Source organism: Orcinus orca, chromosome 9 (genome assembly GCF_937001465.1).
Source record: "Orcinus orca chromosome 9, mOrcOrc1.1, whole genome shotgun sequence".
Taxonomy (NCBI): Eukaryota; Metazoa; Chordata; class Mammalia; order Artiodactyla; family Delphinidae; genus Orcinus; species Orcinus orca.
The window spans coordinates 86118135-86137680 of NC_064567.1; the positions used below are offsets into that span (position 1 = coordinate 86118135).

The 19546-nt window shown below is 39.6% G+C and overlaps 1 protein-coding gene across 1 annotated transcript in view; it reads right to left on the minus strand.

The window, feature by feature from the left end:
• Window positions 1–19546, minus strand: part of RELN (reelin) — a 509830-nt gene that overhangs the window by 38819 nt on the left and 451465 nt on the right. The window contains exons 47-50 of the mRNA XM_004263378.2: window positions 8046–8186; window positions 6607–6784; window positions 4054–4247; window positions 341–597 (exon numbers count right to left, since the gene is read on the minus strand). Of these exons, the coding sequence (XP_004263426.2) occupies window positions 341–597; window positions 4054–4247; window positions 6607–6784; window positions 8046–8186 (770 nt within the window). The remainder of the gene's footprint in view (window positions 1–340; window positions 598–4053; window positions 4248–6606; window positions 6785–8045; window positions 8187–19546) is intronic.

Genomic DNA, 19546 nt, shown 5'->3' on the forward strand with positions numbered 1-19546 from the left:
GACGTGCAGCAAAACAAAACACTTGTCCTTGGAGAATAAAAAAATGTCCAAAAAATGTTGGCTTTCTAACCAAAATAAAAAACAAGAAACGTAGAAATGAAAATTTTTAAAAAGAAAATTACCCTATTAATAAAATTATTGAATGCTATTAAAACAAACTTGCTGGCTTGACCGAAAGAAAAGATTTAGTTACAGTGTAAACCAGGAAGGTTGAGAGAAGCAAAAGGGTGACACCCTTTTCACTGTTTCTGTACCACTTGAGAATCTGTAAAATGTTCCACATTCCACTTTTTGGAAAAGACCCAAATGGATTTTCATTTAGCATCAGTGAAAAATTTACCTGCAGTTTTGTCCTCCATAAACATGTCGAAAGCAATTCTTCCCACAGGGCCAGCATCCGAGGGTGAACGCTCGTGCTGGGGCACTGGGGCGCTGCTGAAGGTGTCCAGCATGACGGTCCTCTGGTCCGCAGACCCTGAGATGAGGACGTTGTCAATGGCCCAGTCGTTCTGGTCCAGGCCGTCGTGTCTCGGCTGCCACCAGCGGAAACGAGTAGCAATCTCTTTAGCGTCAGAGGGGAGAAGGATATTCACGAATCTGAAGAAAATGATGGTTGGGGTGGGGGGGGGAAAGTCTTGTCAAATATCTCATGCAAGGAAGGGATGTGCAACCAGAGATAAGATATTACATGTCACATGGAGGATGAGGAGAGGACGTTAGCTAAAATCGTTTTTAAAAACCATGATAAATTTTCTTAATTTTACAAAGTCTCACAAATCACTAAATTGGGGAAACAGAATGTGAACAAATTCAAGCATCCTGGAACTACCCCCTTGCTCTAACTGTCCCTGGGCAGAACTGAGAGGGACCCTACAGTTTTCTGCTTGTCTAGAGACCCTCCAGATCCGTAGGCATAGGGTATATTCACTTTGGTAGACATAAACCAATACTGACTTTTTTTCTGCCACTCAGGGGTTGGTTTCATCTGTTTCCTTCCCCTGCCACCTTGATTTTATTCCACTCCCATGTGTACCAGAAATTTGCTTGGAATTTGGACATAGATTGTGGCAGGACATTTGGGTTCTCAGCCTGAGAGTACCAGAATATATGTAATTACTTCATCAGTTGCCTGGTTTGACATCGACTTTATGCTTTATTGAAAACATTATACTTAGAAACGCTGAGTGAGAACCATGGGCTAACAAGCCCAGCAGGCTGCCCCTGACTCAATCACCAAAGACAGACATGGAAGCACATGGCTCCACCCTCCAACATGAATCTTAATCAGCTACAAATAAGGTCGGAAATACCCCTTAATCACAATGATGCATTTAAACCTCAGGAAGATATCAAACCCCTTCGAAATGATATTCACAACTCATAAAGTCTGTTGGGGAAAATAATTCCCTGAGGTTTACTCTCTCATAGTCTCATCTTTTTATCCATGCTAATCTACCTCCCTTTACATTCCAGGGCTGCCTCTGAGTGTTAGCACTGCAGTTCATCCTGGGAAGACCCCTTAAGCAGAGGGCTTCAATATGACCCCTGGGTTTTCGTCTTTCACATGGAAGAGGTTTTGTTATTTTAGTTTTGCCTACATACTATCTCCTTGTTGATTTTATGTTCCCTTCTTCTTCTCTCTTTGATGTCTTCCTTGAAGTATAATGACCAGAAGAGTAGGAAGTATTCCAGATGAGGGGCAATCAAAATCCATTCAAGGCTAGGATGTTATTAGTTGGATTTCCAGTACTTGGATTTTAAATACTTTTTAAAAAATATTTATTTATTTATTTTATTCATTTGGCTGCTCTGGGTCATAGTCACGGCATGCAGGATCTTCAGTTGTGGCATGTGGACTCTTAGTTGTGGCATGTGGGATCTAGTTCCCTGACCAGGGATCAAACCTGGGCCCCCTGCATTGGGAGTGCAGAGTCTTAGCCACTGGACCACCAGCGAAGTCCCTTAAATACTTTTTTTGATTATGTCCATCATTTTGTGCACCCTTTGGGCCATGATAACTCAGTGGATCTTGGTCTTAGGGAAGGGAAGTGTAGACTGTGAATCCCAGACCCTCAGCTGTGTAGTAACTGGCAGTTTGGAGACCATGAGTCTTTAGGTAAATAATCTTTTCCAAAGTTAATTTCCTCATGCATCTCAGTTTTGAAGCTCACCTGTGCCCCTCCCTTCCCTCTTTTTTTGTATGCTCACCTTGTAAGATCTTTCTATAATTTTTCTCCTTTGAATTGGCATGTTTAATTAACATTTTAAAAAAGTATTAAATAACATCAGAAATCTATCCGTTCCTGGAGAAACACACAATCACACTTCTTTATCCAGAGCAACAATCTTTTATCTTCATTTCTCTATCCTGATAAATCCTTGACCACATTTTAAAATCCTTTGGAGTGGAAATTTATCCAAGGCTGCTGAAAAGTGTAAATAAATTATGACCACTGTTCCTGCCTTGGTGAATTTGTTTCTCCTTCAGAGAACCAAAGTGGATTAGACAGTTATGCTTTTACCCTACAGAAACATAACTTCCTTCTCCCTGTATATTATGCTGTTAAAGTGTTCAGGAACTCATATGTGAGAGTCATTATAACTTTCTCCATAAACAGTTTACTTGCCTTGCCTACTATCTCTTACTAATAGGTGAGCACATTTTTTTGCACTATTACACTGTGTACCACTTAGTTTCTATCTGGAATCCTTTATTGGTGTCCAACTTTAATGCAAGTGCAGTATTTAAAACTTCTGCTTATGGCAGAGACGGCTGGCATTTCCTCAATTGCCATATTCCCCATTCTCCCTTCATATTAGGAGCCTATCTTTTTAGCGAGGCGAATAATCACCCAGAATAAAGACACCACGCCCAGACTGCCTTGCATCTGGGTGTGTCTCTGTGACTAAGTTCTGGCTATTAGAATGTGAAAGGAAGTGTGGACAACTGTTAGGAAGTGTCCTTAAAGAGAGACAGCACACTGCTCTTGCCCCATCCTCCTGCCTGCAGGCTGGAATGTGGGTCCTCTCAGACCAAAGCGTTGAGTGTTGCAGAAGTACCAGTTAGAAGGAACCTGGGTCTCTGGTCCTGGTGGAGCCGCTGTAGCAGCTCTGGGTTACTTCCTTCTGGATCTAACTTACATACGAGAGGAAAAAACACCTTTTAAGTTATTTTAGGTTTTCTGTAATTCACAGTTGAACATATTCTTGACCGATAGGTTGAATTTAAATTATCATTTACAAGATTCTTGATTGTTTTTATTTGACATAATTTTTAGCTTGTACCTGGTTTGCCATGCACTGAGATTATCTATGTTTCTCCTTTTATTTATTCTGTTTCTTGACTGGGCTACAATCACTCCTCCCCTCCCCTCCTTTCTCCTCCCCTCCCCTCTGCTCTGCCCTCCTCCAACCTTCTCTCCTTCTCTCTTTCTCTCCTATATCACCTTCCTCTTCCCTATTCTCCTCCTACTTTAATAAATATGCTCTTTTCCTTTTTAACAACCTTTGGACATTTCTAATCAGCCACAATTGTTTTTTGCCCTTCAAGAGTATATTCTTAAAAATGACCCATACATTGTGTTTCTTCAGGGTTTTTCAATAAGGAATTTAAAAACAGACTCTAGGCTTCTTAAGGATATTTACATTTTGTGTTTATTTTCTAGCCCCCAATTCTCTAAAATGGAGTGAACACTATATAAACAAACAAATAAATTACTTTTCTGTTTCCACTTTCCCAAAATGCTGTTGAAATTCATTATCATATATTCATTAATTTATATGAGTTTTTACAGTGGATCTATTCATTACTGGCATTGTGATTGTGTATTTTATCTTATTTACGGATTCACAAACTAGTTTTTTTTGAAATAAAAACCCCAAACCAGCTGCTTATCTAGCTCAGAAACCTTGTCTTCGTGTTGGTCTCAGAGGCATCCTCTACTGGTGAGTGTGGTCCAGGTCCCCTGTGGTCCCTGTGATGGATTGCTGGCAGGCCTTACTAAGCATCTTCGCTCAACATACTAGTTATAAGAGGTAAAATAGAATACAAACCCAGGTTTACTGTACTGGTCATAGAAGATTTCCATTAGCAGGTTCCAGGTAATGCCTCCATTGACAGAATATTCCAAGAGAACACCTTGGTTACGGTTGTTTGGTGTGATCAGGCATCCATACATGAAGTAAAATTGGATAAACTCAGAATTAGTGAGGTTTAGATCCACTGTGACCAACAGCCGACTGCAACCCTAAGGAAAAGAAGCAGAATGCAACAACACGGTGATAAGGAATCGTCATTACAGGTTCTAGGTATTCTCTGGCTTCCATCCTTTCTTTTGCAATACAGGTCACACAGTATTGCAATAATGATTTTCTTATCTCTCCTATTATACTAACTCCTAGTATGGCCTTTAGCATACAGTAGGTACAAAGCAAATATATGCTGAACTTTGAAATTTCAGTATTAGAATTTACTTACAAAGGACAATGTATTCTAAAGAGATTCTCTTCTACTTTCTTCTAAGCAATACGAGAGCTGAAATTAAAATAACTATTCTATATTTTTATTAAATTATTTCTAGTTATTTATAGGTATCTTTTAGATTTTTAAAAAGGTATCAGCTATTAACAAAATAGTATACTGAGATGACTATTTTAATATGCAATTTAAAAATGATGTCCAAAAATGTAATACAACTTAATTATAATTAGCAATATTAGTTGTAAGCTTTTTAAACTTTTATAGTTGATTTTAATGTTTTCTATATTAATTCATTAACATAGTCATTTCTTAGTTGAACCTATGACGAAAACTAGGCCTCTCAGAGTTCCATCTAAGCTAGGAGGAGTACTGTGAACACTGCATTCTTTTTTTTTTTAACATCTTTATTGGAGTATAAATGCTTTACAATGGTGTGTTAGTTTCTGCTTTATAACAAAGTGAATCAGTTATACATATACATATGTTCCCATCTCTCTTCCCTCTTGCATCTCCCTCCCTCCCTCCCTCCCTATCCCACCCCTCTAGGTGGTCACTAAGCACCGAGCTGATCTCCCTGTGCTATGTGGCTGCTTCCCACTAGCTAGCTATTTTACATTTGGTAGTGTATATATGTCCCTGCCACTCTCTCACTTCGTCCCAGCTTACCCTTCCCCCTCCCCGTATCCTCAAGTCCATTCTCTAGTAGGTCTGTGTCTTTATTCCTGTCTTGCCCCTACGTTCTTCATGACCTTTTTTTTTGGTCTTAGATTCCATATATATGTGTTAGCATACGGTATTTGTTTTTCTCTTTCTGACTTACTTCACTCTGTATGACAGACTCTAGGTCCATCCACCTCACTACAAATAACTCAATTTCGTTTCTTTTTATGGCTGAGTAATATTCCATTGTATATATGTGCCACATCTTCTTAATCCATTCATCTGTCAATGGACACTTAGGTTGCTTCCATGTCCTGGCTATGGTAAATAGAGCTGCAGTGAACATTGTGGTACATGACTCTTTTTTGAATTACGGTTTTCTCAGGGTATATGCCCAGTAGTGGGATTGCTGGGTCGTATGGTAGTTCTATTTTTAGTTTTTTAAGGAACCTCCATACTGTTCTCCATAGTGGCTGTAGCAATTTACATTCCCACCAACAGTGCAGGAGGGTTCCCTTTTCTCCACACCCTCTCCAGAATTTATTGTTTCTAGATGTTTTGATGATGGCCATTCTGACCGGTGTGAGATGATATCTCATTGTAGTTTTGATTTGCATTTCTCTAATGATTAATGATGTTGAGCATTCTTTATGAAACACTGCATTCTTAATCACTGTTGATGATTATAAAAATCCAACATAATATATGTCCTCTTGCTACTCTTGAGCTAAAATACTAGTATATTTCATTGGCACAAATGTAAACTCTAAGGTAGGACGTGGTAGGGCAGTAAAGAACTGATAGTGAATTTGTAATTTTTAAAAATTAAATGGGCTGTAAAGGGTATTTAATTATAGTATTGGAGAAATTCTACTTTTAAACAAGTCATCTTTGGCAGCAATGCATAATGGCTATAAAGTTTCTCAAAGCAATTTGCTAACATTGCTGCTATCATTCACAAAATAATCTGCTATAAATACACGTGTTTAGTAATTACTAACAATTACTCTTTCTTGGATAATTTACATAAGGGATTAATTATTGTTAATAAATTCAGGAAACTGAAGCTCATTTTCCAGATTTTTGGCTCCCTAAATCCCAAATCTGTTGCAAGCTCAGGAATTTTCAATTAGAGCATCATTCAGGTGGAAAACCCTCACACATTGTGCAAGCTCTCTATCCCAGGGTGGAAATTCATTTAAGTCCTTTTTAAATGTGTACTTCAATATGCCTGTGCTGACACTACCCTGAATAATTAAATTGTCGCAGCTGATTTGTGATACGAAAGTGTTGAAAATAATTAGCATTTTCTGATTTGTAGAAAGTTGTGAGTTCACATCAGGGTTGTGCATTTAGAGTGTCTAACTCTGCATCTTGATTTGCCAATTAAACTTCAAAAGAGACTCGACTTTTTGGGGGGGAACTCAGAGGATGCAGAAATGAATAAACAGTAGCCAAACACTAACCCCACTGAAATGCAGAGCCATTCCCGAAGCCACAGCTCCACACACAGTACTTAATTTCCCTCCATTCACAGTCAGCCAGTTCTGGTTGGATGGGGCCCGATTGAAGTTGTCTTTGAGTTGGGTTGGAAGGGAGGTCTGGGGCTCATCACAGTACAGGCCACTCCACTGCTCGTCACAGCTGGGAGTGGAAAAAGAGAAAAGAAAAGTCAACATCAAACAAAGCCCCTGCAAGTGTTCTCTCAAATTAGCGAAGCCAACTCCTTTTCCTAGTCCAAGATGATGAAAGGTTAGTTATCTTCACAGAGCTTGCTGGAATTCACCTGCTCTCCTTAACAGTGCTTTAGGTTAGAAATAAGCTGTGAATTAACTGCCTCTAGGCTTTCCTAAAGTAGTGACTTGGGCTTCCAGGTGGAGAGAGAAGCAATTTGAAAGAATTTACTAAAGCCCTGTCCCTGCATGACACAGCTCTGGATGGCTGATAAGGAACTGCAGCTACCAAAGTAAACTGGTTGGTCCTAATAATTCATGAAACTGGTCTTTTTCATAGAGGCTTTGAGCCAATCAGGAATCCAAGAGGCCAAGTTCCAAATAGCAGAGGGTACTTTGGATAGCATCTGCCATCTTTGACCACAGAAGTGAATTCCCTGTTCAATGTTAGAGGAAATATGAATATAGGACTGGGAGGCTCCGGGATCTCAGAGGTCATGCTGGATATGGGCTAGAATCATTAATCAAAGGAAAGACTCCCCAGGTGTACAGGGATTAGTGGAGAAGGAACTGAATTCTCTATCAGCATTTTCATTCATAGTATCCCATCGAACAGCAGTCTTTGAAAATAAAGCACAGAGCCCTGTAGTACACAACACACACACACACACACACACACACACTCTCTCTCTCTCTCTCTCTCTCTCTCTCTCTCTTTAGATCCTTCCAAAGATACTAAGGCTCTCTGAGTAAAATTGTAGGTCTCTCCATCAAATACACCTGGCAAATTGATCAGGCATCTATATACTTCCTTATGCAAATACCACAGGAATACCATCAAACCACAAGTAAGGCATATCACTACATACATTCAGACCTCAGTGAGAAAAATACTTAGGATGTATTATTTTCAGTCAGAACACATTAAACTCCTGAACTTCTTCTAATGTCTTTTTCAAGGCTCAGGTCTATCACAGAAACATAGAAGAAAATAAAACAAGTCAATTATAACTCAGCCTTCTCCCTACAAGATATTGTTCAGTTCCTACTCTCTAAGCAAGAACAAAGATACCCATAAACTCCATAGTTAGCTCAAGGTCAGATTTCAGGAAAAATGTATCAATATAACCTAAAGCAGCTTGGAAGTGATTAAAAAACCAGTTTCAGAAAAATTTCCTGGCCAGAATGTGAGTCAGGAACTTTCTGTAAAAGGAAGAAAAAAACCTACTTACACACAGTTTCCTTGGATGCACCTTCCGTGGCCACTGCACATATCTGTGCAGCCATCCCCGATATAGACATTATCTATTGCCCACGTCTGCTGCTTGTCAAAAGGAGCTGGTTGATGCCAACGGAAACGAGTGGCTTGGGACCTTTGAAGAAAAAGAGAATTATAATGAAGGATGTGGTGGACAAGAGAAAGTGTTCTGGTATGTGTGAACAAGTGCATGGAGGAGTGTTACACAAATGCACGTACATCCTCACCTGTGTTCCGAAAAATGTATTCATTACGGCCAATTCTTTGCCAAACTTTGATTAAGAAAACCAAACCAAACTGAACTGCAATAGCTTGAGAATATACTGTGTTGGCCGAAAAGTTCATTCGTTCTTTTCCATAAGATGGCTCTAGTACCGCTTAGCTGTCTTCAACTTCATTTGAAACAATTTTGTTAGATTGTACTGGGACAGCTGTCATATCAGTGTGGCAGAAGGTAGTGGAACAAAGCGGTGAATATGTTGTTCAATAAAGTTCTTGGTGAAAATAAAAAAATGTGTCTTTTGTTTTTACTTAAAAGCTGAAGGAAAGTTTTGGCCAACCCAATATTTTAGGCCAATGGGCTTTCTGAGCCTTGTAAAAACAGACTAAAACAGATACTAAAACTAATGCTAAAATCAGTAGTCTCATGGGACCAGTGAGCCCTGAATTTTGTGTGGAAATCATTGTGGAGGGACAACAGGGCTGCTGCCAAGTTGTATTTGCGTTTTAGGAAAAGATGTTTGTCCTTGAGCAGCCATAACCCCTCTTCATTTGAGTCGGGGAGAGGATTTCAACTCCTAAGCGCTCCCTAAGGCCAGACACTTTTGTACAGGAGGCAAACTGGTCAGCATTTATGAAGAATTCTCACAATGAGAGCCTTAGGAAGACTGGGGGTGTATATCAGAAGGATCAGTGAAACCCTAGATAAGATAATTGGACAGAGAAGAGAGAGGATAGTAAGACTCTGTTAGTAAGGATAGTAAGGATAGTAAGCTCTGTTACTCCCAGACTTATTATATATTGATTTAAATGCAATGTAAATAAAACCCAAACAGAGATTCTCCCATTCTGGAGAATATATATTTGCTCATTTGCACAGCTTGGGGGAGTGTTGTTCATAAGGACAAATAAACTTATGTGTTTAGGGACACTAGATGGCAGTAAAATCCAAACAATGCCTGAGGCTCAAGTGAGCTTGAACATTCAAAGACCTTGGAGGAAATAATTAGCCAAAGCAACTCGTTTTATGGATTCATATACTTTTCTCATTAAGAGATATGCTAACCACTTGACTGAAAGATACCTGTTTTAGGCAGGACCAAAGACCAAATAACAGCAAGGATGTAAAATTATCCAACTGAACACATTTATATTAAGTTTAGAAAATAGAAAAGAAACAACAGAACTCAAATCTTCACTCTGAAAATAAATCGTTCAGTTTGATATCTGTTTGCTGAGCAGCTATGCACTCATTTCTCCATAACCTGTCTTGCTCGCCAGCTCCCATCTGTTCGTCTCAGCAGAGAAACGTCTACCTAATACCCTCCTGTCACTTGCTATTGCATTTAACTTCAATCCCAAGCTCCTCCTTGGCCCACAAGGCTCTGGCGGAGCTGAGCCCTCTCCTCTGGTCCCTCAGCCTCCCTTCTGGAGCCCGGCTCCTCCTCTCAGCTCCTGAAGCTCCTCCAACTCTTTCCTGCCTTCTGCTGACATGTTATTCCTTTCTGCCCGGTTAACCTCTGTGTGTCCTTCAGGTCTCAGAGGGAATGTCAGGTCTTCATAGAGAAATATTCTTTCAGATCCCTTTATAAACTACATTTCTTCCATAGCAAATGGTTCTTTTCCTTTCATAGTATTTATCACAACTTTAGTCATATATTTATTTGCATTTTTTTTTTTTTTTTTTTTTTTTTTTTGCGGTACGCGGGCCTCTCACTGTTGCGGCCTCTCCCGTTGCGGAGCACAGGCTCCGGACGCGCAGGCTCAGCGGCCATGGCTCACGGGCCAAGCCGCTCCGCGGCATGTGGGATCCTCCGGGACTGGGGCACGAACCCGTGTCCCCTGCATCGGCAGGCGGACTCTCAACCACTGCCCACCAGGGAAGCCCTGCGTATGTATTTCTTAAATGTCTGTCTCTTCCTCAGAAAAGTTGTAAGGGAGGAGGGTTAATCTCTTTTTGTTTAACATTATACACTCAGTGTACAGCACCTAGCCCTTAGTAGGTGCTCTAAGGTGCAGTGAGCTGGTATTCTCAGAGTAAGTAATATGAAGATGCCCCCGCTGTGGTTGTGTAACTCAGTGCTCTGCTCATCAGTTAATTTTTAATGACTAAGTTTATTAATAGCTATGCCTGGTACATGCAGCAACATCTTATGAATAACATAGTGGAATATCGTATTTCCCATAGCACATCATTACTTGGATTATAATAACAAGTCAACACTTACATACTTATTCTGTCCTTTAGATTATATGTTGCTGAAGGGCAGGAAATATCTCTGTATTCCTTCAAGGAATATTGTTTTATATCTTCAGTGTGCATAGATAGTGGGCAAGTAATAAGATTTCCTTGTTCCCCTAATATTTTATATATGCTCCATTACCTTTAAAATTTTTTTAAATTGAAGTATAGCTGATATACAATGTTTCACGTGTATAGCAAAGTGATTCAGTTTATATATATATATTCAGTTTTATATATATATATATATATATATATATATAGGGTTGGCAAAAAAATTCGTTTGGGCTTTTCTGTAACATCTTACATGTTCTTTTTCATATTCTTTCCCATTATAGTTTATTATAAGATATTGACTACAGTTTCCTGTGCTATACAGTAGGTACTTTTTTTTTTTTTTTTTGCGGTATGCAGGCCTCTCACTGTTGTGGCCTCTCCCATTGCGGAGCACAGGCTCAGGACGCGCAGGCCCAGCGGCCATGGCTCACAGGCCCAGCTGCTGCACGGCATGTGGGGTCTTCCTGGACCGGGGCACGAACCCGTGTCCCCTGCATCAGCAGGCGGACTCTCAACCACTGCGCCACCAGGGAAGCCCCAGTAGGTACTTTTAAAAATCTATTTTATATATAGTAGTGTGTATCTGTTACTCCCAAATTCCTAATTTATCTCTCCCCCCTCCCTTTCCCTTTTATAACCATAAATTTGTTTTCTATGTCTGTGAGTTTATTTCTGTTTTGTAAATAAGTTCATTTGTATCATTTTTTAAGATTCCACATATAAGTGATACCATATGATATTTGTCTTTCTCTTTCTGACATATTTCACTTAGTATGATAATCTTCTGGTCCATGCATGTTGCTGCAAATGGCATTATTTCATTCTTCTTTATGGCTGAGTAATATCCCATTGTGTGTGTGTATATATATATATATATATATATCTCATATCTTCTTCATCTATTCATGTGTCAATGAGCATTTAGGTTGCATCCATGCCTTGGCTATTTTAACAGTGCTGCTATGAACATTAGGGTGCACGTATCTTTTTGAATTAGAGTTTTTGTCTTTTCCAGATATATGCCCAGGAGTAGGATTGCTGGATCACATGGTAGCTCTGTTTCTAGTTCTTTAAGGAAACTCCATACTGTTCTCCATAGTGGCTGCACCAATTTATATTCCGACTGACAATGTAGGAGGGTTCCCTTTTCTCCACATCCTCTCCAGCATTTATTATTTGTAGACTTTTTGATGATGGCCATTCTGACAAATCTATCATCTTTTATTAAAGCTCTTATCACGTTTTAATAAAAGTGCCTATTTATGCATAGTTGCCTCTGTTGGATTATTCTCCCTACTTACCACTTTACTGTTGGTGACTCCTATAGATGGGGCTTCATAAACCTTTACTGAAAGAATGTTTAATTGGCAGCAATAAAGGTGGCCAGAAAGAATCAAATAGGAGACGTCTTGAGAGTGGTCGGGCAGGGGCTGGGGGTCAGTGGTGGAGACGGCAGTGATTTGATGACTGTTAAAGGTGGGGGAGATCTTCCTAGCAGTTGGGAGATGGCAGAGCTGCCTAGCATGAGGTGGCCCTACCCACGAGAAAGACAAGATCCAGCTCCACCCACCAGAACACAGACACCAGTCCCCCCCACCAGGAAGCATACACAAGACACTGAAGCAGCCTCACCCACTGGGGACAGACACCAAGAACAATGGGAACTATGAACCTGCAGCCTGTGAAAAGGAGACCCCAAACACAGTAAGTTAAACAAAATAAGAAGACAGAGAAACACGCAGCAGATGAAGGAGCAAGGTAAAAACCCACCAGACCAAATAAATGAAGAGGAAATAGGCAGTCTACCTGAAAAAGAATTCAGAGTAATGATAGTAAAGATGATCAAAAATCTTGGAAACAGAATGGAGAAAATACAAGAAACATTTAACAAGGACCTAGAAAAACTAAAGAGCAAACAAACAACGATGAACAACACAATAAATGAAATTAAAAATGAAATCAGTAGCAGAATAACTGAGGCAGAAGAACGGATAAGTGACCTGGAAGATAAAATAGTGGAAATAACTACCTCAGAGCAGAATAAAGAAAAAAGAATGAAAGGAATTGAGGACAGCATCAGAGACCTCTGGGACAATACTAAATGCACAACATATTCAAATTATAGGGGTCCCAGAAGAAGAAGAGAAAAAGAAAGTGTCTGAGAAAATATTGAAGAGATTATAATTGAAAACTTCCGTAACATGGGAATGGAAATAGTCAAGCAAGTCCAGGAAGCGTAGAGAGTCCCATACAGGAAAATCCAAGGAGAAACACGCCAAGACACATATTAATCAAACTATCAAAAATTAAATACAAAGAAAAAATATTAAAAGCAGCAAGGGAAAAGCAACAAATAACATATACGGGAATCCCCATAAGGTTAACAGCTGATCTTTCAGCAGAAACTCTGCAAGCCAGAAAGGAGTGGCAAGACATATTTAAAGTGATGAAAGGGAAAAACCTACAAACAAGATTAGCCTACCCAGCCAGGATCTCATTCAGATTTGATGGAGAAATTAAAACCTTTACAGACAAGCAAAAGTTAAGAGACTTCAGCACCACCAAACCAGCTTTACAACAAATGCTAAAGGAACTTCTGTAGGCAGAGGAAACACAAGAGAAGGAAAAGACCTACAAAAACAAACCCAAAACAATTAAGAAAATGGTAACAGGAACATACATGTTGATAATTACCTTAAATGCAAATGGATTAAATGCTCCAACCAAAAGACACAGACTGGCTGAATGGATACAAAATCAAGACCTGGGGCTTCCCTGGTGGCGCAGTGGTTGAGAATCTGCCTGCCGATGCAGGGACACGGGTTCGGGCCCCGGTCTGGGAAGATCCCACATGCCGCAGAGCAACAGGCCCGTGAGCCACAACTACTGAGCCTGCGCGTCTGGAGCCCGTGCTCCGCAACAAGAGAGGCCGCGATAGTGACAGGCCCGCGCACTGTGATGAAGAGTGGCCCCCACTTGCCACAACTAGAGAAAGCCCTCTCACAGAAACGAAGACCCAACACAGCAAAAGTAAATAAATTAATTAAAATATTCAGGGGACAAAAAACTTTAAGAAGTATAAGGCCAATAAATGTCTAAAAAAAAAAAAAAAAAAAAATAAATAAATAAATGTAAGATTTATTTTAAAAAAAAACAAAATAAACAAGACCTGTATATATGCTGTCTACAGGAGACTCACTTAAGACCTAGGGACACATACAGACTGAAAGTGAGGGGATGGAAAACGATATTCCATGCAAATGGAAATCAAAAGAAATCTGGAGTAGCAATTCTCATATCTGACAAAAGAGACTTTAAAATAAAGACTATTACAAGAGACAAAGAAGGACACTACATAATGATCAAGGGATCGATCCAAGAAGAAGATATAACAATTGTAAATATTTATGCACCCAACATAGGAGCACCTCAATACATAAGGCAGATGCTAACATCCATAAATGGGGAAGTCGACAGTAACATAATCATAGTAGGGGACTTCAACACCCTACTTTCACCAATGGACAGATCATGAAAATAAATAAGGAAACACAAGCTTTAAATGATACATTAAACAAGATGGACTTAATTGATATTTATAGGACATTCCATCCCAAAACAACAGAATAAACTTTCTTCTTAAGTGCTCATGGAACATTCTCCAGGATAGATCATATCTTGGGTCACAAATCAAGCCTTAGTAAATTTAAGAAAATTGAAATCGTATCAAGTATCTTTTCCGACCACAACACTATGAGAGTAGATATCAAATACAGTAAAAAAAATTTTAAAATACAAACACATGGAGGTAAACAATATGCTACTAAATAACTAAGAGATCACTGAAGAACTCAAAGAGGAAATAAAAAAATACCTAGAAACAAATGACAATGAAAACACGACGACCCAAAACCTATGGGATGCAGCAAAAGCAGTTCTAAGAGGGAAGTTTATAGCAATACAATCCTACCTCAAGAAACAAGAAAAATCTCAAGTAAACAACCTAACCTTACACCTAAAGCAATTAGAGAAACAAACAAAAAATCCCAAATTCAGCAGAAGGAAAGAAAGTATAAGGATCAGATCAGAAATAAAAAGAAATGAAGGAAACAATAGCAAAGGTCAATAAAACTAAAAGCTGGTTCTTTGAGAAGATAAACAAAATTGATAAAACTATAAGCCAGACTCATCAAGGAAAAAAGGGAGAAGACTCAAATCAACAGAAATAGAAATGAAAAAGGAGAAGTAACAACTGATACTGCAGAAATACAAAGGATCATGAGAGATTACTACAAGCAACTCTATGCCAATAAAATGGACAACCTGGAAGAAATGGACAAATTCTTAGAAAAGCACAACCTTCCAAGACTGAACCAGGAAGAAATAGAAAATATGAACACACCAATCATAAGTAATGAAATTGAAACTGTGATTAAAAATCTTCCAACAAACAAAAGCCCAGGACCAGTTGGCTCTACAAGTAACCCAATCCAAAAATGGGCAGAAGACCTAAATAGACATTTCTCCAAAGAAAATATACAGATTGCCAACAAACACATTAAAGGATGCTCAACATCATTAATCATTAGAGAAATGCAAATCAAAACTACAGTGAGGTATCACCTCACACCAGTCAAAATGGCCATCACCAAAAAAATCCACAAACAATACATGCTGGAGAGGGTGTGGAGAAAAGGGAACCCTCTTGTACTGTTGGTGGGAATGTAAATTGATACAGCCACTATGGAGAACAGTATGGAAGTTCGTTAAAAAATTAAAAATAGAACTACCATATGACCCAGCAATCCCACTACTGGGCATATACCCTGAGAACACCATAATTCAAAAAGAGACATGTACCACAATGTTCATTGCAGCTCTATTTACAATAGCCAGGACATGGAAGCAGCCTAAGTGTCCATCGACAGATGAATGGATAAAGAAGATGTGGCACATATATACAGTGGAATGTTAGCCATAAAGAGAAACGAAATTGAGTTATTTGTAATGAGGTGGATGGACCTAGAATCTGTCAAACAGAGTGAAGTAAGCCAGAAAGAGGAAAACAAATACCGTATGCTAACACATATATATGGAATAAAAAAAAAAAACAACCTAGGGGCAGGACAGGAATAAAGACACAGATGTAGAGAATGGACTTGAGGATACGGGGAGGGGGAAGGGTAAGCTGGGACAAAGTGAGAGAGTGGCATGGACATATATACACTACCAAATGTAAAACAGATAGCTAGTGGGATGTAGCTGCATAGCACAGGGAGATCAGCTCGGTGCTTTGGGACCACCTAGAGGTGTGGGATAGGGAGGGTGGGAGGGAGACGCAAGAAGGAGGGTATATGGAGATATATGTATATGTATAGCTGATTCACTTTGTTATACAGCAGAAGCTAACACAACATTGTAAAGCAATTATACTCCAATAAAGATGTTAAAAAAAAAAGACAACATTATACAACATAGAAGCTGGTGATTCAGTGTGAATTTTCTGTCATTCATCAGCATTTTAACTTTGGAATGTGTTTTTCTTTCTCTCCTTGTGTTAATTAAATAAATGGCTAAAAAAAAAAGAACTTGTAATTCCCTTGACTATTTCTCCATGATTAACCCAATAAATATTACGTTTAGTTATTTGGTTTTCTTAGAATAAGACCTTTTCTTTGCAGTTACAGTAGTTGGGAATATCATTGAAATATCTCCTCCTACTCTAAATTTGTTTACCTGCCAAAAGGTACAGACTCCTCCAACCCCATTCCATCACTCCAGTCCTTCCACAATCTTTTTGCCCCTTCTTGAGCTTATCACCATTCCTTTAAACTTCCTGCACACATGGAATAGCTTCTATGCTGTGGCTAAAACCACCTGGCTTCCAAAGTGTAGTAGTTAATCTTTAAAGCCAGTGGTATCGGCCAGGTCATTAGGGCCAGTAGAAGAGAATGGATCATTTTCAAACTGTGACTTTAAATAGCCAAGTCACACCTGAGCCTTCCAGTGGCAGCTCCCACACCCCACCTTTCTTGGTGGATTTGGGTTACTTGCCCTTCCACTGACTCACTCTGGTTCTCAGGTGACATTTCAAGAACGATGCCACTTGAGTCACCTTTTATTTTTAGGTCTGGGGTTAGTAAAGGAGGAGAAGGAGGCATATTCAGAGTAGGGGCTATGAAATTGATTTTGGCATCTTCCTATTTTTTTCAGCCTTTCTCAAGAACACCTGGCATCCTCCCTTTCTATTTCTTCTTGGACCATATCTCTTAGGCAAGCAATAAAGATGTAGTACTAATACAGTGGTTAAGCCCATGGGCTCTGGCACCAGACAAGCTGTATTTATTTCCAGTATCTCACTGAAACTGTTCTTTTGAAGGTCATTGACTATCTCCTTATTGAAAACTCTAGTAAATTTATTGTGAAACTTTCTTCTTCTTGACTCTATGTAGCATTTGTCACTGATTTGATCTATCCCTGCTTGATATTCTATTTTCACTTGGCTTTTGGATACCACTTTATTCTGATTCTCCTTCCTCCTTGACTGCATCCTCCTGGTTCCTCTAATAGCTATTTCCACTCATTCTGCTATTAAATTTAGGGATCCTTTCTTTTTAAATGCTCTCCTCTGGAGAGCTGCTGCAGTTTTATAGCATTGCCTATGACCTCTATGTTCACGCCTTCAAGGTTTATTATCTTCCCCTGGGCTCCAGTCTTCATAGCTCTGTCAAAAGGATATTTCCATCACGTTTGATTAAATCTGCTGTACTGTCCCTCCTGGAATCAGCTTCAGCTCACTCCTCTCTTCTCCTCACCACTTTCTCAGGCTTCAAACCTTAAAGTCATCTTTTGATGTGGGCAAGGGAGAAGAAGTTAGTGACTGAGTTTTATCAATTCTTTCTCTGAAATGTCCTATAATATCTAGTTCATCCCCCTCATGTTAGCTGTACCCCAGATCCTTGTTACTATGTACAGTCATTATCACAATACCTTTGTCTTTCTCCTACTTGAGTCTCTCTTTTCTCCCAATTTTTTTTTCTTGGAAGAATTAGTCTCAGCTCAAAACTCACCATAGTTCATTTTCCCTACAAGTCTAAACCCCTTTGCATTGCTTCAATGCTTACTATAAATTACCCCAACTCTGCTAACAAACAACTTCCCATAACTTACAGATACGAGCTCCCTCTTTAATCAGCAACCTCTGTGCTTCTCCCAGACTCACGTGCCCTGTTCACGTTGTTCCCCTAATTTAGGATGTTCTTTTCCTTACCCACCTAAGTCCTAGCCATCCTTTGAGGCCAGGGTCCATCTTTTCCCGAATCCCTAACTCTGGCATTCAACACTGTCTCCCATCTCTCAATACCTACAGCATTTCCAGCCCATTCCTCAGTGAAGCTCTAAATTTTACTCAGCATGTATTATTTTTAAGTTGTTTATTTTCCCATAATCAGATTGTAACCTCCTCCAGGGCAGAAAATAGCGTCCTACCATTACTATGGGCTCACTCTTGTTAAGTTAACTGAGGACGACTTCTTAGTCTGACTGAAGTCTGGTAATACACTTGAGCTATGGTTAACAAATGTGATTATGTAGTTAACTCATAAAAGTAAAAACGACTTACATTTCAGTAAATGTTTACAATGTCCCAAACACTTCCAGGCACATTGATTAGCTTTTTATATGGTAAAAAATATCTTCATTTTTCAGATAAGGAAACTTAAGCTTAGGGACGTGAAATGACTTGCTTAGAAGCTCACAGGGCTGAAAAGTGGGAGCCCTCCACTAAACTGCAATACTTTCTCGTCTTTTTCTTTTCTTTCTTTCTTTCACGAAGATCTAACTTCACCAGTGTAAATGGGGAGGATTAGAGACTATGATTCTATCTACCCCAATTTATTTAGGTTTCAACAGAGCAATGTCTGGAGCACAGTGTGATGTATCTTGTGTTTAGTCTCACTGTTGCTTTCCTGATGAAAAGCACCAGCATCCGTTCAGTTTTGCAACTCAGAGACCAGGGAGTCATCTTCAACATTGCCCCTTCCTTCACTGTCCCACATGCATTTCATCATTAAGCTCAATTTTATTGCCTCCATTTCTCTTGAACTTCTTCACTTCTCTTCATGTCTGCCACATCTTAGTCTAAGCTACCAGCAGTCACTGTCTCTTTAAGGGCTTCCTTACATCTACTCTTATCCTCCCCAATTTGTTCTCCAGTTAGAATAAGCTTTTCTGAATGCAAATCTGATCATGTCTCCCCATCCCCAAGCATTTTAGCAGGCTTCCAGCATCCATATAACAAACCCCTAAATCTTTTTTTTTAATTAATTAATTGATTTTTGGCTGTGTTGTATCTTTGTTGCTGCACACGGGCTTTCTCTAGTTGTGGCGAGCGGGGTCTACTCTTCGTTGTGGTGCGCGGGCTTCTCATTGCAGTGGCTTCTCTTGCTGCAGAGCACGGGCTTTAGGTGCGCGGGCTTCCTTTGTTTGTGCCTCACGGGCTCTAGAGAGCAGGCTCAGTAGTTGTGGCACACAGGCTTAGCTGCTCCACGGCATGTGGGATCTTCCTGGGCTCGAAACTATGTCCCCTGCATTGGCAGGTGGATTCTTAACCACTGCACCACCAGGGAAGTCCAACAAACCCCTAAATCTTTAGTATGACCGACTCTCCATGGTCTGACACCATCTTACACCTCACTTCACTTTCTCTCTTGGTGTCTGATCCATTCTATCAGCATCTCAAATATGCCTGTTTCCTCCTACTACAGGGTGTTATCTTTACCTGGAACACCCTTCCCCTTCCCCTTCTCCTAGTTAACTTGTATCCTTCCTTCACATCACACTACAATTATTTTCTCAAGAAAGTGTTCCTTGACCTTCTTGACCAAGACAAATCTCTCTATGATGTATAATCTCTTAGCACCATGCAAGTATCCTCCATCAGTTATCAGAGTTGAATT